This window comes from Chrysemys picta, chromosome 9, assembly GCF_011386835.1.
Source record: "Chrysemys picta bellii isolate R12L10 chromosome 9, ASM1138683v2, whole genome shotgun sequence".
Classification (NCBI taxonomy): Eukaryota; Metazoa; Chordata; order Testudines; family Emydidae; genus Chrysemys; species Chrysemys picta.
Genome location: NC_088799.1, coordinates 15,145,230 through 15,167,042, shown reverse-complemented (window position 1 = coordinate 15,167,042; position 21,813 = coordinate 15,145,230). Strand labels below are relative to the sequence as shown.

General features: G+C 44.4%; 1 protein-coding gene across 5 annotated transcripts in view; it reads left to right on the top strand.

Moving 5' to 3' along the window:
- The window catches only part of FNDC3B (fibronectin type III domain containing 3B), a 369,204-nt gene that overhangs the window by 177,747 nt on the left and 169,644 nt on the right, over positions 1 to 21,813 (top strand). For all 5 annotated transcript variants that reach the window (XM_042853768.2, XM_005299260.5, XM_065557752.1 and 2 more), the window contains exon 4: positions 8,940 to 9,016. In XM_042853768.2, coding sequence (XP_042709702.2) covers positions 8,940 to 9,016 — 77 coding nt within the window. The remainder of the gene's footprint in view (positions 1 to 8,939; positions 9,017 to 21,813) is intronic.

Genomic DNA, 21,813 nt, shown 5'->3' with positions numbered 1-21,813 from the left:
TACTGTGTACCTTAATTTTTTATTTACATACACTGTGCCTAAAACTAGAAAATTATATCTGGGACACCCATACATACTTATGGGCTATATCATGCTGTTGATTAGGAAAGTTCTTGATTTGTTATGTTAATTATTAAAATATTTCTAAGGATTGGTCACTGCTGTTAAGAATATTTACTCCTGTAGTCTTATGCTGCTCCTTAACTATAAATCAGATCCACCTTTGTATAAGCTGTTTGAGCTTCCCATTGTGTACCTGTAGGTCATGTAGAAAAAGCAGGTAACGTAATCTATTCTGAAGGACCTGTAGCACAGAGCCAAAGAGATCTCATGCACACAGACCAAAAGAATGCACTAAGCACTGTCTCTTTGATATTCTTGGCACCAATTCTAAGTGATTTTGGTCTGATTTTTGGTTGAGACAGTTTCTCTACACATGTTTGACATCAATCAAATCCAGACTCTAGCTTGGGTTTTACTATAACACCCATCAGTGTAGTATCTATGTGCTGAACAGGTAAACCAGATCTGCATGTTTAGATATTCAGATAATAATATCTCTAGATATTCATAGAGAAATGGCACTGGAATACTGAAGGTAAACCTTTTTTAAAAAAATGCTTCTTATGTATAATGTATGTGTATATAAGGCAATAAGCCATGTGATCAATTCCTTTACTACTTCTGTATTTTGGAAGATTGTATTACTGTATTTATTTTGCACCTCTGAGTGCCTCACCTGCGCTAACACTGATTTACCATAGAGGATTGTTTCTAATATACCAACCCCCCTAAGAAGCTTACAAATAGCTGCTCTCTTTTTCCCTTCAAGCACCTGCCACCAAAAAAAGTTTATCCTTTTTTCTCCTGAACGTGGAATCTAATCCAAAATCTGGGACTGGAAATGTTTAGTCCTGGACAACTGACATTAAGATCCAGTATCGCGCTAAGCAAGATTAGAGACAGAGACACTGCCCTACGCCTTGTGATGTCATTTACACCTGTGCAGAGAGAGAGCCCAGTGTATAGAAATCACTGCCATTCTGATTTACTAACATTTTACACCTACTATGCACAGGTGTAAATGACTCTACAAGGGGCAAGGCAGTGGAGAATCAGGTTCAAAAGCTCCAGCTCATTAGACAGCTATGATTCATGGCTTTCCAATAACATGTACAGCATCTGATATAGCCCTGATGGTTTGTGAAATATCTCACCTTAAAAGTGTATTTGAGATAAATGCGATGGAAAAAATAACCCCAACTATACATACAATATGATGGGGGCTAATTTAGCTACAACTAATCAGGAAAGAGATCTTGGAGTCATCGTGGATAGCTCTCTGAAGACATCCACACAGTGTGCAGTGGCAGTCCAAAAAAAGCAAACAGGATGTTAGGAATCATTTAAAAAGGGATAGAGCATAAGACGAATATCTTATTGCCCTTGTATAAATCCATGGTACGCCCACATCTTGAATACTGTGTACAGATGTGGTCTTCTCATCTCAGAAAAGATATACTGGCATTAGAAAAGGTGCAGAGAAGGGCAACTAAAATGATTAAGGGTTTGGAATGGGTCCCATATGAGGAGAGATTAAAGAGGCTAGGACTTTTCAGCTTGGAAAAGAGGAGACTAAGGGGGGATATGATAGAGGTATATAAAATCATGAATGGCTTGGAGAAGGTGAATAAGGAAAAGTTATTTACTTGTTCCCATTATATAAGAACTAGGGGCCACCAAATGAAATTAATGGGCAGCAGGTTTAAAACAAATAAAAGGAAGTAGTTCTTCACACAGCGCACAGTCAACCTGTGGAACTCCTTGCCTGAGGAGGTTGTGAAGGCTAGGACTATAACAGCGTTTAAAAGAGAACTAGATAAATTCATGGAGGTTAAGTCCATTAATGGCTATTAGCCAGGATGGGTAAGGAATGGTGCCTCTAGCCTCTGTTTGTCAGAGGATGGAGATGGATGGCAGGAGAGAGATCACTTGATCATTACCTGTTAGGTTCACTCCCTCTGGGGCACCTGGCATTGGCCACTGTCGGTAGATACTGGGCTGGATGGACCTTTGGTGTGACCCAGTATGGCCATTCTTATGTTCTTATGAAGAGTTAGGATTTTATAAAATGGTCTGAATGACTTAAACTTTTTATCACGCCACAGCAAGCATGTGCAAACTAACACAACTTCACTGTCTAGGCAAAGAAAAAAAACAGTATTGGAACTTGAGCCGCTAATGGAAGCAAGCACATTGGCGTAAGAGGTGAACAGACAAGTCTGATTCTCCTTTGCAGTGTCCACCTTATAGTAGATGATAGGTTTGTTTGATGATAATGGAGTGTAAAGAGAAGACTTGTATTCATGATAGTGAAGGAGATCCTGTTTCTGCCTGCTTCATTGAGAAAATTGTTCTGGAACAGCTGCTCATCCATGTGGAAACAGCAAACTCTTGGATTGCTGCCAAGGTCAGTGAGACCTGGGTTGCTCTGTTCTCTGAATAAGTTCTGGTCATTTGTTTTAGAGAAGCAGGTGTATGTCACCGGCCAACATGCCCTTTAATTATCTCCCCCCCCCCCCCTGCACCCCCATTTTGGTCACACCTCTTGCTTAACAGATGCATTTCCCGAGACATGCCCTGTATTCCAAGAAGAGATCATATACATTTTAGTGTGAATGGGAATGATGCATGGCACTTTTTCTGTTCAAATTATAATCCTAAAGCTAAACAAAACTCAGGGGATTTACTTTGCAGGGATTTGTGTCAGTGTTTACTGAGCCAATCCATGTAAGTTCACACTCCTCCTAAATTTTGAGTCCCCAGCAACTCTCAATTTCAAAGTGAAATTCAGCTGAAATCAGCAATTTTCAGGTAACTTCTCCATTAACTTCACTAATTTCAATGTAAAATTGTACGATGGCCCAAATTCTCTTGCGAAATTCATGAAACTTAGTGAAGCTTTCAGTGAATGTGGTCTGAATGTGAAGTTTATTCTGAAGCCATATGGGTTCCGAGTCCTAATAATAAGTCACGGTAAAATGGTTAACGGTATCACACAACAGAGCCTATGCCCAGATCCTGGAACACACTGTGAATAATATTGTACACTGAATGTTGTTTAGCAATAAAAACAAGGCAAGTAATACATTTAGGTGGAAGAGTGGAGGAAGGAAGAATAACACAGTGCCATTGTAGAGCGTGCTCATGAGGCCTCATTTGAAAGATGCTGTGTGATTCCACACGAGAAGAAAGAAGTTGGCAAAGCGCAAAGGCTTGTGGTAAAGCAACTGAAATTATTCAAGGCAGGAAAAATTGACTAGAGTTGGCCTCTATACCTTAGAAGAAAAAAAGAGAGTAAACTAGAGAGATTTAATTAATGTGTAAATAAAAGGTCCTGCAGGAACAGGAAAAGACCGGATTTCTGCCAAAAAATGTCACTGTGCAGTAATTAATTAAAAAAGGAGTCATGGCCTGAGTGTGAACCTATAAGCAGTTGAGGCAGAATTTCCTGAAACAAGACATCACTTTATACTTGGGGGCAGAGGGAGAAATAGAATTGTCAACCTGCTCATGACAGAATTGGACACGTTTTTGGAGAGAAACAGAAGTGAAGAATGTGTTGTTAAGCCACACTTTTAATCTACAATTCATGCATCAGGGCAGTATTATTACATTATAATATCAAAAAAGCAATGACACAATTAGGGCTACAAATATCATTACAATAGATAGATGCACTTTACAGACAGCACAATGTTTTAAAACTTCATCAGGCAGCTGCTAGCCACTGGACTGAACCTACAAGTCAATGGGCAATGCAGAAGACTTGGGGGAGAGGAGCCACCAACAAGGAAGGTCCATGGTCAGTAGTTGGTGAGAAGATCAGTCCTGCACCTGTCATCTGCTGAGAGTTTGGGAGGATGCTGGGAATCTTCCCAAGTACTTCCCACAGGGTTGCATTCTTGTAATGGCCTCTGGCTAATATGTGTCTGATAAATTTGAAGCCTCCCTCCCATTGTGATTATGGGAAGAAGAGAAAGAGTGCACACTCATACCCTCCTTCACGCATCCCAGACTCTTCTGTTTTGTTGGGTGGTGGCTCTTTCACCACACCTCCCCCAGTCTTCTGGCTGCCTGCTGAGAGAGAGAGTGTGTGTGTGTTTTGGAGTGGCTCTGCTACTTAACCACACCTCCTAGCCTTACATTATAAAGTACTCCTCCATTTTGAACAGATCTGGCCATAGCATTTGGGGGCATGCCTTTGAAAGTCAATGGAGTTACTTTGGATTTACACCTGTGTAACTAGAGCAGAATTTGGCCTATTATGCTGGAAGTAGGGGTGTCCTACACTACTCTGGCTTTGTGTTTTGTTACAAACTCAAGACACAGCCCTGGTTTAGTAAACCATTCAAGCAAACCTGGCACCAATATATGGCTGCACATTAAAACAAAGTGAAATTTGGCTTTTTTAGTTAAATTTTACTTTGAATTTTGGGGTTTTGCTCAGAAACTTGAAATAAAACTCATTGCATTCAAACTCTTTAAGGAAATATGGGCATGCACCTCTGACTCTAAATATTTATTGATTTTTAAGAAAAATTAGACTAACATCTGGCGTTCTACCAATCTCTGTTTAATTTCCCTAAAAATGACATTCATTTTTTTGTATTTGTTCAATACTCAATAGAGGTGGTTTTATTACAGAGAACAGACTTTAACAGCTCCCAGGACATGTCCCCCTTTGGAGCTGATTTCTGTCTGTTATGCAATACCGCTTGAAGTTGTTTTGATAACAATGATGAGAGAGAAGAAATAATGTATGCTAAAGTAATTTGGTGAGGCTTGAAATCAAGGCAGTGAAGAAAACATTTTCTAACAGTAAATCATTCACCTGTCTAACATTCTTTAAAAATTGTTATCCAAATGACTTTAACAGTTTAAGGGTCATGCCTGAGGTTAAGAGACTGTTTGCATGGTGCACATTTTGATGATAAAACACGATATTTTTATTGAACTGGCAGCGTTACAGTCAACAGCATCTGTTGTACAGGAGTTTGATTTCTTCCTGCAAGAAGATTGCTGCTCCATATGAGCAACTGGCAGATGTTTTAATGTAAAAGGTTCTAAAGGAAGTGGAGTTAAGTGTGTTTCGGTTAGTTGAAGAGTAGTTAGAGTGTATTTGGAAGTACTAAAAATGTTTCTTTTTAAATGTAGTTCAGAGCTGGAACATGTATTTTTATGTGATTATTTCCAATCACACGGCAGCCATTGCTTGTTAGATCCCGCCAGCTACAAGCGGATCCCAATTTGGGGAGGCCTTCAAATGGATGAAATGTTTTACAGGGTTTATTGCATTAGGCAACATTCACTGAATTCTACATAGCAACTGAATTACTGGTCACTTAAATTACAAGTTATGGTCTTTTCAGTTTATCCAGTAATTTTTTTCTAACAGTTGTTCAAATGAAAAACCCAATGAATGACTCATGTCGCCATATGTACATGGGACAATTTTAATGATTTACCCTCATTATTGTGATGTGGGTCAAGTTCCATAAGCAAAATTGACTGTGTGTATTAAATGTATTCACTATTATATATGTCTATATAAACTGTTCATTTTTCCTTGCTGAAATACAACCACTTCTGGGGTGAAACTTGGCAGTTGTGTACAGCCTACAGTGGCTTAGGATAGAAATTGAAAAATATGTTATACAAATGAAACCACATAGACAATTTACATTTTTCCCATCTAATTATCCAAATGGGAATTCTGATACATGTCTCTCTGAACTGGTCACCACTTCATATTTTTGATGAACTAAAATAAAGCCATTGCAGATGGCAATAATTCCCTCAAATTTATTGCTACTTAATGCTGACCATGTTGCTTTTGTTCCATTTCCACTTAAATATATGCAAGATAAAGAGTTCAATATGTGATCTTTAAGGAAAAGAAATGCCAGGATTTATTAGGCTCAAACTAAATAAAGGGGAAAGATGGATTATCTCTTTTCCTTTATTCTGCATCAGGATTTGTCCTTAGGATGTAAATGGGATGGGATGTACATGGGATGTAAATGGTACATGCCAGTCAGTTGGTGTAATTTACATGCAGAGAGGGCAAAAGGAAAATCAGATAGCAAGATGGTATAAGGTGTGTAGAGACTGGGTTAGTTAAGACTTTGTTGGTTGTTGTTCATGCTATAACCTCATCCCTGTACCTTTTTGGGGGTTGGCAGGCGCTTGGATGCATTTATCAATGTGTAACTTGCATCACCATTCGTATCACTTTCTATTGCAGCTGGTCCATTGACAGTTGTGATGGGTGTCTCTCAGGTGTTTAGCAAGAATATCTCAGCAGGTCAGATCTGGTTACTACTTAGACAGGAAATCTCAGAAGAGATATCCAGCTTGCTGTAGAAAGTGGGGCTGGTGATTAGATCACACTGCTGCTGTTGGTGCCATCTTCCGAATGAAACGTGAAAACAAGATCCAGACCATTTTTGCTTATCAAAGATCTCACTGAACCTTTCTTAACTTTAGGAAGACACAGTGCCAGTGTCCTGGCCAATTCCAACTTAGGTAATTACATTCTGCCTATGTAAATTCCCTCCTTCATTTGCTATTGGATGCAGTATTCTTAGGGTACGTCCAGACTGCCCGCCAAATCGGCGGGTAGTAATCGATCTATCGGGGATCGATGAATCGCATCTCGTCTAGATGCGATATATCGATCCCTGAACGCGCTCCCGTCGATTCCGGAACTCCACCAGGGCGAGCAGCGGTAGTGGAGTCGACAGGGGAGCCGCAGCTGTCGATCCCGCGCCGTGAGGACCCAAGGTAAGTCAAAATAAGATACGTCGACTTCAGCTACGCTATTCCCGTAGCTGAAGTTGCGTATCTTACATCGACACCCACCCCACCCCCCAGTGTAGACCAGCCCTTAGACTCCTCTTCTAAAATGCTGGGTAGTGTTGAGCAGGGTCAGATTAACTCTCCTGTGGGCCCGTGGCTATTAGATTTTGTGAGGCTCCTGGGGGTTTGGAGTGGGGGAGTGGGCTCAGGGCTGGGGCAGGGGATTGGTGTGTGGGAGGGGGTCCAGCTGAGTGGTGGGCTCTGGGGTGGGGCCAGGGATGGGCTGAGGGGTTGGGGTGCAGCAGGAGGTTTGGAGGCAGGCTCTGGGTGGGAATTTGGGTGCAGGAGAGGGCTCAGGGCTGGGACAGGGGGTTGGGGTGCAGGTGGAGGTGCAGGGCCTGGGAGGGAGTTTGGGTGCAGGAAGGGGCTCCGGGCTGGGGTAGGGGGTTGGGGTGCAGGAGGGGCTGCGGGGTGCAGGCTCTGACCAGGAGGCGCTTACCTCGGGTAGCTCTTAGCAGCGCAGCAGGGCTAAGGCAGGATCCCTGCCTGCCCTGGCTCTGCGCTGCTCTGCTCCCCAAGGTGGCCGGCATGTCTGGCCCCTAGGCAGAAGGGCCAGGCCGCTCTGCGCGGTGCAAGCTGCCTGTGCCGGCAGGCACCGCCCCCGCAGCTCCCATTGGCCGTGTACTGGAGCCAGCACTGGGGGCGGGGGCAGCACGCAGAGATTCCCTGGACACCCCTCACCTAGGGATTGCAGGGGCACATCGGTGAACCGGCGCTCACAGCTCCAGCCCTGGGGGGACAAAGGGGGGGGCGAGGGTACTGGTATCTGGCCCGTGGCGATTAGGCTTGCCGGACAAAAAGAAGCAGTGGGCCGCCTGTGGATCCCCCTTTAGCCTGAGGCCCTGGGCTGCAGCCCCTAAAGCCTCTGCATTGATTTGGCCCTGGTGTTGACGTATGCTGTTAAATGACTGCTGTGTTGGACCTCAGTGAAGGCTGTAAATTCATGTATAGAAATATAAGACCAAACTACACTTTCATTTACTGTGCTGTAACTGGGAGCAGAATTCTCCCATTCTTTTCTCAAGTGTATTTGGATATTATAGATTGCTTCGCTGTGTACACGTTATTAATCTAGCATCACTGGCAGGCACCACTACAATATTTATTTACAATATCACTTGTAACTGATATGTAATAAGAATTTACTTAGATAGCGTCATATTTTTTCAAAACAATCCAGTAAAAAATCCCTTGGGATTTGGTTGGCACTTTGCTATCGGGACAACGTCTGCTGTTGTTGACAGCTCTGCATCTCTATTAATTGCCTTTCCTAATCTTAACTGCTGCTATTTAAATGTTGCTTTAAATTGTTGAGTGAACAATTTCTATTTTCCATTTTACCTAGCTACTTTTTAGTAGTATGGCTCAGTTTGTAATAACCTAATACTTATGGCACTTACTTTGTTATAGTTGTATTTGATACCTCAAAATGGAACTAGTACATCTGGGGATGGGTTTCTTAGTGGAAGCTATAAGCCTCTTGCTTACATAAGTCACATTCCAAGGTTAGTCTGAATTGCTGAGATAAAGAGTTTGGTCCTAGTGTGCTCTTGAAAAGACTCTTTCACGTGTGTGAACTTTGGTATAATTGGAGGCTTTACTCGGGAGCTGTCTGGAACGTGCAGTCCCAATTTCCTTAGATCTCTAAAAGAGGAAAATTCATTCAGGTTAGGGATGTATAGGAATTGTGGCCTATGGAAGGGGAGTTCACATTATTGCTTACCTATATCTTCTTTGCTGTGTGGATAACAACATAAGGGCTGCATTTTTAGTTCTTTTATAACTGAAAACATTCATTTAATAATAATAAAAAAAGTATTTTTTAAAAGCTATATGGCAATGGCCCAAGTGTATTGGCCCAAGAGAAATTAGCCAGACACTGGAAGTTATTTAAACTGTTCAATTTCAGTTGTTACAAGTTTCTAACTGGGGATGATTGTCAGCACAATTTATGTGAGCTTAATTGTGTTTTAAAAAAAATAAAAATAAAAAAATCTTTTATTCTTTTTTACAACTAGGACCGGCAGAGGTTCCCATGATGTCACCCAATGGATCCATTCCCCCTATACATGTGCCTCCAGGTTATATCTCACAGGTATGTTTCTTCAGCAACATAAATCTAATTTTGATTTTTAAGGTGTATATTTGCATATGAGGGCAATACCCCTGATTCTCAAAAGTCTGGCTAGGATGTTCTTTGCTTCCTGTTGGAAAGTGTAGTTATGCTGGCAAATGTATAATGCATTTTCACCCCATTTCACCATTACCGCAGTAGGTAAAGCAATGCTCTTCTTCCCCCTTTACAATTGTGTATATATACAAAATAGTAAAATACCATCTTTACCTATATTCTAGTAATAAAAGCTACACATACACACTGAGTAGAGAATAAACTCCTCAAAATATCTCCTATCCAACAAGTTTCAGTTAATCAGTTAGGTAGTGTACGAGCCAAGAGAGAAGTGGGGAGAAGAACCCAGTGCATTTATACTGCCTGCAAAAGGCACTATTGCTCATCATTGTCATCACAGCAGGAAATAATGTAGCATAACCAACACATATTGTTTTTTAAAAGGCTGTGAATTGTCTCCAATTTTTTAATTTATGAAAAAGGCAAAACAAAAAAAAAAGGCAAATGTGTTAAGGAAAATGTCCTCTTTTAGGGTATATCTGCCTGGTCTCTTAAAAACAGTAATTGTTATTCCATAGAAGACATCCACATAAGATTATTAAAAATCTGTTTTCTTTGCGTCTTCTGCAAACTTGTCTGAGTTTTCAAGTAAAGAGGTTGGACAAGGTGGCCTGATTCTGGTTGTGATACAACAAACCTGATCCTATGGCCATTTCAATGACTCCTAGGACTTTGTCAGGTAAAAATCCCACTGACGTGTACACATACATTTAATTTTTAAATATTTTAAACTATCTGACATTTTAAATAACCAAAGAAAATCTTTAATTCTTTTAATATCAAATCTTTTTTGTATTTTTAATAGGAATAGACTGGATTCTGTCTCTTTTTCCCTCCAGTAAACAATGTGTGGGTTGAGCTACATAATAGCCATATGTATTTGAAAGACTTCATGAAAGACTTGATTGTAGGCTGGTCTAATGGCCTAGCAGATAGTCCAATATGCTTTTCTGTGGCAGAGTTCTAGCTTCCTCCCAATTCCTTGGGCCTTCTGGGGCCAGCGGTGCTGGAGATGGGTTTTAGGGAACCGTGTGAATCATTCTCTATGGGGCCACCAGGTTTGTTGGGGGTTCTGATGCAAGCACCAATGCTGTAAAGCAGGGGAGGCCAACCTGAGCCTGAGAAGGAGCCAGAATTTACCAATGTGCATTGCCAAAGAGCCACAGTAACACATCAGCAGCCCCCCTTCAGCTCCCCCCGCCCCCGTGTCTCCCACCCGCCAGCAGCACCTAACCCTCTATCCCTGCACCTCCTGCCCTCTGCGATCAGCTGTTTTGTGGTGTGCAGGAGGCTGGGGGAAGGGAGGAGGAGGAGCAAGGGCACAGCAGACTCAGGGGAAGGGGCGGGGGCTTTAGGGAAGGAGTGGAGTGGGGCTGGGGCAAAGCCAGGGGTTGAGCAGTGAGCACCCTGTAGCACATTGGAAAGTTGGCACCTGTAGCTCCAGCCCCAGAGTTGGCGCCTGTGTAAGGAGCCTCATATTAACCTCTGAAGAGCCGCATGTGGCTCCGGAGCCAGAGGTTGGCCACCCCTGCTGTAAAGGCTTAAATAAGTGCTGACCTCCGTGTGGGCGAGAGTGTGTTGTTGCGTATGAATCCATGTGCAAGATCATAACCTTTGAGAATGCATCTGTTCTTTGTTATGCAGGCTCTCCGTTTGGGGATCTTATTAAATCCTGGCTGCTCTTGAACGTTCAGGTAGCAGCTGTGGCTAAGAGCCATTGATTTTGTTTTGTTTTCTGCACCCTGAGAAATGACCTTGCTTCATGCAACCGAACCCTAGTCAGCTTGAGATTATCTCATAGAGTATGCATAAAAGTGATGATACTCCTTAAGCCATTCATGAGCTGAAGCTGATGCTGAATATTGTTGGCCACCGAGCATCATACAGAAAATACGTTACACTGATACTCCATAGTCCACTCTGGCTTCTGATTGGCTTCCAAGTGGAATGAAAAGGGGTAACTGATTTGAGACCTGACTACCTGAGAGGTCACCTCTTTCCCATTGTGATACTGTTGTAGTTGGAATCAGTCCTTTGTTTTCAGTGGGTGGAAGCTGGAGGCAGGGCTTTTTTCATGAGGGAGTTTTGACTCTGGACCTTGCCTGTCCTTTTCATTTGGTCCAATAGAGCCCAAAGTTGTTAATATTTAGGGCACACTGCAGAACTCATCATTTTTCTAAGGGCATTGTTTGGAGATGTGGGTATTTATATTATTTTTTTGAAGTAACATATAAATATATATATATTTTTTTTTTTTAATTTCTTTCTTAGTGCATTTTAAGTGTTATAAAAATACCTTGGGTACCTAACTGCCATTTGTGCCTTTAAAAATCTTGTTATTTAGTGAATAAAATATAAAATCTGCTCTGAGCATTGGTGGACAGTACTGGAAACCATACAAGATTATCATAATTTAAATGGTTTTATTTAAAAAGAAAACAGATTTGCTTATTTTCTCTTTGAATTTGTTTTCTCCTCTTTTAAACATCTTTTAGTACTAAACTCCTTTTCTCTCATCTTGGTTCAGGCTCTACCAAGATAAATGGCAGTATATTACCGAGGTATCTCCCAAAATTTGCCTTTGGCAGTAATAATCCACAGATTGTACTTGTTCCTGAACCCAGTGCCACTTCTTCAACTCACAAGCATTTCTGCAGACCACCAATAATAATCTACACCAAAGAAGCCTTTTAAGTACCTTCTAAAAGATATTTTCTTTCTAAGAAAAGCAGCTGGAAATGCATATTGCAAAGTTTTAGGGGAAACTATATACTAATTTTTCCAAGCCTCAGAATGTCCTTTCTGTCATGTGGAAAATGAATATTTTGCCTGACAGATGACTTCATGCTAAATAATAGTTGAAAGAACATAGCAGTCAAATTGGTTGGTTGATGATGATGATGTACTAGCTCTGTGTGTGTTGTTCGCTGTTGCCTTTGCTCTGTTATGTTGGTATTTAATAGGGTTTATTGCATGATAATTTGAATTGTGTTCTGTCTCTTTTGGCAGAGCCTGGGCAAGGATGTAAAGCAAATAAGTGGGACTCCAAGATGTGAATAAAAAATACATTTTATTTTGGTTTTGTCTGCCCTCAAAGTGTACATCTCAGACTCAGGCAGAAAGCAAATAACCCTGCGGAGAAATAACCGTGTCTATTAAGAGAGAGCCATGAAAACTTTTTTCCATCTTGTTATGCCAAGCTTTTGGAGCGGAGTGTATTAACCTTGAACATTACATTTGCCATCCAGTGACTGCAACCCAGGATTGAAATGATGCTTCATTACCTCTGCAGCATTGCAAAAACGTTCGGTAAAAGGGAGCTGGCAGGATGTCTCTCTGTGCCCTGCAAGACCAAGTCTATTGGCAATGAACAGTAAAACAGTTGGAGTCTATTTACAGACTTCAAGGACTACGTGAGTAGTCTTGATTAGGAAGAGGGGTTTGTCTCTGTTATAAAAGTCAAGAGAATGTTCCTGGGGAGGAAGAAATCCGGGAAAATAATGGAAGGAAACATGCACCAACAGCTCTCATCACCCATGTTTGGTGATTGTTTTTTTTTTTAAGCAAGGAACAGTACAGCCAGTCGCTTTGTACTATAGGACATGAACCAGGTTCCTTTTCTTCTCAGCTAGCCAACTTCTTTGTGATGGGGAAGCTGTTGGGTAATGGAAGTCAGGGGGTGTAGGTTCTATTCCTGGTTTCCACTGATGCTTGGTGTGTGACTCACAGCCTCCATTACCCCCCTCTGTAATATTACAATGACATTTATCCACCTTTGTAAAGCACTTCAGGATCTAAAGATGAAAAACACTGTCGAAGTGCACACAATATTATTTTTCTCACAGTAAGTGCTCTCTTCCCCTTTTATGGTTGTGTGTGTGTGTGTGTGTGTATAGCTCATCCCTATCATGTCTCTGTTTCAGCCTCTTGCTTTATTAATCCTTACCCAGTTTCTTCACAACTTTCTGCTTTCTCCACATACATATCCTAAGGAGGTCAACAATGACTGCCAAGCTGGTGCCTCTATAGAACCTGATATTCAGACTTAAGTGTACCGTAGTTTGTGTTAAATTTAATTAATAAAAGACGCAAAGAAATATATGCAATTCTGATTGAGGCAGTAAAGCAACAAGAGGGATAGAAAAGGAAGCAGTAGAGTAGGATAAGATTATGTTTGACTCTGTATTAAAGGGTTGAGGTAATTATAATCAAGTTACTTTGCTGATGTGTTGCAATTTTTTATGGATTGCATATTTTAAATGTTGTGTGTGTATCCTTCCCTTTGACAGCCTATCCTAGACAGCAGCAACTGATGATGAGTGTTTTAATTAACTTCACAAGCTTAAACTTAAATAATCCCTTAAAGCAGCAAATCAAATGGGATCGATAGCATAGCATGTGCTTAAGTGCTTTCCAGAATAGGGATCCTTTCCTGAATCAGAGCCATGGTCAGTTGCCTGAAATTTCCTGTCTTTGCTAGTTTAAATACAATTTTGTTAATATTTCTTGAACCAGTTGGCAGAAGATGTAATAAATTCTGTCACTTTTAATTTGAGTGGAAAGAGTTGCTCACAGTTAATGTAGCTGCTGGAATCTGTTAATCTTCTAGAATATTTTTATGGCTTTGTTATGTCTTCATAGTCTTCAAGAAAACAACACACACAATCATAGAAGATTAGGGTTGGAAGAGACCTCAGGGGGTCATCTAGTCCAACCCCCAGCTCAAAGCAGGACCAACCCCAACTAAATCATCCCACCCAGGGCTTTGTCAAGCCAGGCCTTTAAAACTTCTAAAGATGGAGATTCCACCATCTCCCTAGGTAACCCATTCCAGGGCTTCACCACCCTCCTAATAAAATAGTTTTTCCTAATATCCAACCTAGACCACCCTGTAGAGGCGCAGACTTGCCCATGCGGTGCCTCCTGCTGCTTACTTCCGGGAATTAGCTTGTTCCAGCTCCGGACCGCCCTCTGCAGGCTGGTGATCTGCCTTACCAGTGGCCCCGTGCCCCTCCCAGGACCCCGGTGCCCTTGTACCTGGGGTGCTGCCCTCTGGCTGTACCCCTCAGTCTTAGGGTCTCCCCTCCCTGGGGAATCCCCACCCACTATTCCCACCTGGTCTCAGTATAAGGCTACTGCCAGTCATCGTCTAGCCCCACGTCCTGGGGCAGACTGCAATATCAGCCACTCATCATAGGCAAGGTTGGGTTTGGCCTGGCTGCCTTTACCCACCCTCAGGCTGCCCCTCTGCAAGCCCAATACCTAGGTGGGCCTAGAACTAGGCCCTGCAGCCTGAGGAGTTGCTGGCCTAGGGCTTCCCAGCTCCTAAGGCCTTTCCCCAGCCCTACCTCACTCTAGGTCCCCTGGGTGAGTTCCCAGGCAGCCAGGCCAGTCTCCCTCTCCAGTCAGAGAGAGACTTTTTCCTCCGGCTTCCCTGGCCTTCTTATAAGGCCCAGTTGCCTGGTTTGGGGCGTGGCCCCAGCTGCCGCCATTTCCCCCAGTCAGCCAGGGTTCTGCTCCCTTTCACAGTCCCAGCCCTCTGCAGGGCTTTTCCAACCCCTTCAGGGCTTGAGTGGGTTTTCACCCCGCTACACTCCCCAAATGCAACTTGAGACCATTGCTCCTTGTTCTGTCATCTGCCACCACTGAGAACAGCCTAGCTCCATCTTCTTTGGAACCCCCCTTCAGGTAATTGAAGGTTGCTATCAAATCCCCCCTCACTCTTCTCTTCTGCAGACTAAATAAGCCCGGTTCCTTCAGCCTCTCCTCATAAATCATGTGCTCCTGACCCCTAATCATTTTCGTTGCCCTCTGCTGGACTCTCTCCAATTTTTCCACATCCTTTTTGTCCAAAACTGGACACAATACTCCAGATGTGGCCTCACCCGTGCTGAATAGAGGGGAATAATCTTCCCTCGATCTGCTGGCAATGCTCCTACTAATACAGCCCAATATGCCGTCAGCCTTCTTGGCAACAAGGGCACACTGTTGACACACACAAGTAGGCAAATTCAGTCCATACACATGTTTTGTATAAACACAGAGAAGCATCATTAATATGAATCAGTTTTCAGGCCAGTCTGGGATGGAGAGGCACAACCCAAGATTATCTGTGTCAGGACCTTTCTGTAATGTTTCTCATGAGAGGAGGGAATGAAGGAATCAGGGGAGTATGTGCTAACAGACACAGATTGTCTCCCCCAACATGCTCTTTCCAATCCTCTCAAAGAAATGTACCTTTCTTCTGCTCCATCTATAAAGAGTTGCATTGTAAATGTCATATATTTTGAGGAGATTGCACACTACGGTTCTCCTCTCTGTAGCTTTCTGGGTGTATTTCTGACATTTAGTTCAATACAGTACATAGTTTTATTTGCAGGATCTTCATTAAATAATTGGTTTGTGTCATCATATTAAGACATTGGTAATGTCTCAAAACATTGCATAGGAACGGTGCGCAAACCAAATTAAAAAATTTTGGGTGTCCATCTGTGGGAACTTCTCCCCTCAAGTGTTAACGCAGTAACTGTGTACCGGTATAACTTCTTCCAATTCGGAAAGCAAAATAGGTTTGGTATAACTGTCCACACTGCTATAGCTACACCTCTACCTCGATATAACGCTGTCCTTGGGAGCCAAAATATCTTATAGGTGAAACTGCGTTATATCAAACTTGCTTTGATCCACCGGAGTGCGCAGCCCCGCCCCCCCGGAGCACTGCTTCGTGTTCTATCGGGTCGCATTATATCGGGGTAGAGGTGTATATCAATTTTTTTTAAAAATCACATGCCTAATTGAAATAGAATCATAGAAATGTAGGGCTGGAAGGGACTACAGCAGATCCGGTAGTCCAATACTCCACCCTCCCACCCCTCCATGTGGAGGCATGATTACGTATAACTAGATCATCTTTGACAGGTTTTTCTCTAGCTTGTTCTTAAAAATCTTCAATGACAGGCATTCCACAACTTCCTTATTTTGGCCCAAGATCCTCCTTGTTAATATTAATTGAGTTAAGCACCTGGTCACAATTAACTTACTAAAGCAAAAACGGTATTAAATAGTTCAGCCTTCTCTGTGTCATCCATTATTTGCTCTTGTTCTCTCTTAACTAATAGACCTACATTTTCCTTGGTCTTTTTCTTATTTCTAATTAATCTATAGAACTTCTTATTGCATTTTATGTCCCATGGGAGTCGTAACTTATTTTGTGCCTTAACCTTTCTGATTTTTGTCTCTCCGTGCTGTGCAATTCTTTTGTACTCATATATATGACACACAGTATGCATACATTCACAGATGTTTTTTAAGTCCCAAAGGGGACCATTATAATCATCTTGTGGCACCTTAAAGACTAACAGATTTATTTGGGCATAAGCTTTCGTGAGTAAAAACCTCACTTCTTTCACTCAAAGTACTTTCACTCTATGCATCCGAAGAAGTGAGGTTTTTACTCACGAAAGCTTATGCCCAAATAAATCTGTTAGTCTTTAAGGTGCCACCAGACTCCTTGTTGTTTTTGTAGATACAGACTAACACGGCTACCCCCTGAAACTTGAAATCATCTTGTGTGACTTTCTGAATAATAATACAAGCCTTACATTTTTACCCAGTAATTTCTGCATGAAACCCATAACTTTTGATGGAGCTAAGTGTATCTTCTAGAAAGACATCCAATCTTGATTTAAAAATTTCAAGTAATGGATAATATATCACATCCCTAGGTGTGTTGTTCCAACAGCTAGTTACCTTCACTTTAAAAAAAAAAAAAAAGTGCACCTTATTTTCAGTCAAATTGTCTAGCTTCAGCTTCCAGCCATTGTTTTTGCCTACTAGATTGAAGAGTCCTCTACTAACAACTCTTCTCTTCATGTGCGAACACACTGTGATTGAGTCACCTTTTAACTTTCTCTTTGATAAGCTAAACAGATTAATTTTCTTAACTCTCTGTGTAAGGCAGATTTGCCAGGTTGCAAATATCCTTACAGTAAATGTTGTAGAGTAATCCTTAATTCATAAATATCAACCCCATATACAGTAATTATTTCTTAAGCGCTGTAATGATTTATCATGTCATTGAAGCCAATGTGCATATTCCTACTGTCTACTAGCTAAACTAGACATCTAGGTTTAATTGTGAGTGTTTTTAAGTGATGGATGCCAAGAATCTGGCATTGAAATTGTCAGGACTGGCGTGAGCTTGGATAAATACTTCTGCTAAATCAAAGTGAATAAATAAAAATGTTAAGGCACCCAGTTTCTTGGAGACTAGCTCATTACTCAGTACTTTTTCCTGTCTAAAAATTGATATATGAACTGATTTGCAAATGGGTTTATGAAATGCCCAAAATAACCATTAAAAACCAGACTGTTTAACCCCCATCATAAAGTATCGCACAATCAGTACCTTCTTGCTGTGCATCAGAAATTAACCACGTTGATGTATCAATTATTGTTCCACTAGTGCTTTCTGAAGTATCATTTATTTTGTGGCGTTTAAGTTAAAGTGTACTTTGAATGAAGATATAAAACAAGCTCTATACAACTAAGATTCAGTCCTTTGCATGGACATAATACAATATATGTGAGCTATATTAAATTCCTTTTAAAAAGTTTGTGCAATATCTGTACTTAACGTAGGTTTCAGCAACTTTTTCAATTTTTTCTGTAGGAGAACATGAAAGTTTATGTCTAGAATTAACATCTTTGCATTTTGTTAATTGGTTAAGATATTTAGTTTAGTGGGGGCAAAAGCAGTGATGAGCATACAGAGCAGTTATGTTTTCAGAATAGATTAACAACCACAATTTGATAGAACTGGCATTGTCACAGTGACTTAATGATGACATCAATGGGTATTCCACAATAGGTGTGCATGCTCGCCACGTACACCGGTGTGCCGGAAGTTTTTCCCCTAGCAGTACCTGTAGGTGAGCGCCCCTAGCAACCTCTGGAGTGGCGCCTCCATGGCGCAGTATAAGGGGCGTTGCGTGCTCCTCCCATGCTCAGTTCTTTCTTGCCGCCAGTGAAGGTGCATCAGAACTGCTCTGCCCAGCTTGTCTGCAGCTTTCCTCTAGAACTCTTGTTCATTCGTCGTAGTAGTACCTGTAGTTGAAGTAGTTAGATTAGTGTTAGTTTAGTCTAGGGCGCCCAGGTCGGGGCATGTCCCGTGCCCCGGGCTTTTAAGTCGTGCAAAGTTGTAGGCGGCCGATGCCAGTGAGTGACCCGCACACGGACTGTTTACGCTGTCTGAGAGAAGCCCGTCTCAGCGATCGCTGCAAGATTTGCAGATCTTTCAAGCCTCGGACCAAGAAAGAAATGGACATTTGGCTCCGAGCCATTCTGATGGAGTCAGCGTTGACCCCGACTCCAGTGCGCCACTCCGAGTCAGCACCAGGTACTGCGGTGTCGGTGCGCGGCAACCCCTCAGTGCCTTCTACCAGTCAGCACTGTTCTCCGTCTGCGGGGTACGCCAAGAAGGCTAAGAAGAGGTCTTTGCCGCGGCGGCACTGGAGCAAGACCGGGGGAGAGACTAGACCCACGTTGGGCAGTCCTCGGTCTCCGTCGGCCTCCAGGCCTCTGACTCAGGTCGAGCAGAGTAGCCCAGCCCATTCGGAGCAGGCTTCCCCAGAAGTCCAGATGCCCTCCACACCGGAGGCCCTGCAAGTGGCCCGGGATGTTATATCCCTGCTGGTACCAGGGGCACCGCCACCGTTGGCTCCCCGGTCCAGAGGCAAGCCAAAGCTTGGATCTCTGCAGTCACCTCCTGCTTGGTTCTGTTCGCAGTTGAGGGAATGTTCCTGATGCCGTTTGCCGCTCAGCGACCGTCCCATGCATAGTCCACACCTGTCACCGTCAACCCCCATTGGGTTGTCTGGCTGGGTTCCGACTGACAGGGGTTCCAGGCTCTGCTCTGCCTTGAGGAGCGGGCCCCATCGAGACCAAGACAGATGGCACCGGAGGTCCTCGTATCCGAGAGGCTACTGTAATCCGTCGCGATACGGGTGTCAATGTGTTTTCTGTTCGTTGTCTTGCTCCAGGACTCTGCCACGGCACCGCTCCCACAATCTCGGTCGTCGATCGCTGGTGCCTGACCGTCGCAGGTCCACCCTCCAGAGCCGCTCGAGGAGCAGCTGCTACCGGCGGTACCGTTCTTCCACATCGGGATCACGGTCTTGTGGTCAGCACTGTTCCCGATGCCACCGCTCCTCCCGGTCCAGGGACAGTGGCAGGTCGTATGCCAGCCCGGCCTTCCTTCATAGTTGTCAATCGATGGGACAGGCCAGTCAGGCTGAACAGCCTGCTCCACCGGTGCCATAGCAGGTACAGTGGCACTGGGCTCTGTGGTTGGCACCATGGTACCAATGGGCCCCTGTGGCCCCTGACGCAGCCCCTGGTGGGGCCTCACTCAGTGGCCGGAGCCTTGGAATGGCTGTCGGCTTCCCTTTCCCAGCCTTCCAGGAAAGAGTCAGTGGGATGTGCATCTTTGGTACCGTGCCCGGAGGGCGACCAACTGGTGGGACCTCCAGTACCGGTGTGTACGCAGAGTACCGCGCCCGCCTCCTCATCCTCCCCTGATGAGGCGATTATAGCCCCCTCTCCCTCTGTCCCACAGGAGGACTCTAAAGCCCACCAGGGACTATTAAAAAGAGTGACATCAAGCCTCAACCTTCAGGCCAAGGAGGTGGAGGAACTCTTGGACTCCCTCTTCAATGTCCTATCGGCCTCAGTACCGGGCAGGGTGGCCTTCCCAGTCCACAAAGGGGTGGCAAAGATTTCAAACGCCTTGTGGCAAACCCAGGCTTCCTTGCCCCCCATCTCTAAGAGGGTAGAGCGGAAGTACTTTGTGCCCACCAAGGGGCATGAATACCTGTACACCCACCTTGCTCCCAACTCCCTGGTGGTGGAGTCGGTCAACCACCAGGAGAGGCAGGGCCAACCAGCCCCTACTCTGAAAAATAAAGACTCAAGGAGGCTGGACTTATTTGGGAGAAAGGTTTATTCATCCTTGAGTTTCCAGTTAAGGGTGGCGAACCATCAGGCTCTCCTGAGCCGGTATGAGTTCAATTTGTGGGTCTCTCTACCCAAATTTGAGGACTCCCTCCAGGAGTGTGACAGGAAGGAGTTGAAAGCTCTGGTGGAGGAGGGTATAGCGGCTGCCAGGGCAACCCTGCAGGCAGCGTCGGATGCTGCGAATACAGCTGAAAAATACATGGCCTCCGTGGTGTCCATGAGGAGGGCGTCATGGCTCCGGCTGTCTTGGCCGTCCAGTGAGGCGCAGAGCTCCTTGCAGGACCTCCCGTTTGACAGCAAGGCCCTGTTTGTGGAACAGACGGATGTGAAGCTGCACAGCCGGAAAGATTCCCACACTACGCTTAAGACATTTGGCCTCTATGTTCCGGCTCCAGCTAGACCTAAGTTTAAGCCTCAGCAGGCTCCCACCCAGGCCACCCACTCTAAATACGAGCCCCCTTATAAAAAGTCACGGGACTATAAGAAACGTCCGCAGAGGCAGTTCCGGTCTGTCCCCCAGCCTGGGTCTTCCAAGGGCAAACAGGCAGGGAAGTGTCAGTTTTGATGGAACGCTCAGGGGCAACCTACCAGTTCACACCAGGGATCCACCTGCAATAAAGCTTCTCTTCTCCAACCGGTTGTGTGCCTTCCTTCCGGAGTGGTCGCGGCTGACTTCGGACCGTTGGGTCCTCAACACCGTCTCCCGGGGCTACACCCTCCAGTTTACCTCTACCCTTCCCAACCACCCTCCGCCCCCATCCCTCCTTGGGGACTCCTCTCATGAGGCCCTGCTAGAGCAGAAGGTGGGGTGGCTTCTTGACTTAGGAGTGGTGGAAGTGGTGCCAGCGAAGTTCAAACACAAGTAGTACTATTCCTGCTATTTCCTTATCCCGAAGGCCAAAGGGGGGCTCAGGCCCATCCTGGACCTGCGAGGCCTGAACCAGTACATGGTAAAGGTCAAGTTTTGCATGATCTCTTGGGCCTCTATCATCCCCTCCCTGGATCACGGGGACTGGTACGCTGCCCTCGACCTGCAGGACGCGTACTTCCACATTCATATATTCAAGGGGCACAGACGCTTCCTCCGTTTCACAGTTGGGCATGAGCACTACCAATTTACCGTCTTCCCGTTTGGCCTGTCCACTGCCCCAGGGTATTCACAAAGTGCATGTCTGTGGTGGCAGCCTACCTCAGACTCGTGGGGTCCAGATCTTCCCCTACCTGGACAACTGGCTGGTCAAGGGCGGCTCTCGGTTGCAGGTGCAGGATCACGTGGTGCTCCTCCTGTCCACGTGCGCCACCCTGGGTCTGTTGGTGAATGACACCAACTCCATGTTAGTCCCAGTACAGCGCATAAAATTTATCGGAGCAGTCCTGGACGCGACATTGGCCAGAGCCTCCCTCCCACCAGACAGGTTTGAGACCCTGAGGCTCATCGACACGGTCACAAGGTTTCCCATGACGACAGCCAGAGCATGTCTCCAGCTCCTGGGTCACATGTCAGCGTGCACATATGTGGTTCACGACGCCCCACTCAGAATGAGGACCCTCCAGCTCTGGTTGGCCTCGGTGTTCTCCCAGGCCAGAGACAGAATGGACAAGGTCCTCACTGTACCCGAGCCGGTGATCGCCTCCCTACAACGGTGGCCCTCCCCAGAGAACATGCTCCATGGGGTCCTGTTCAGGGG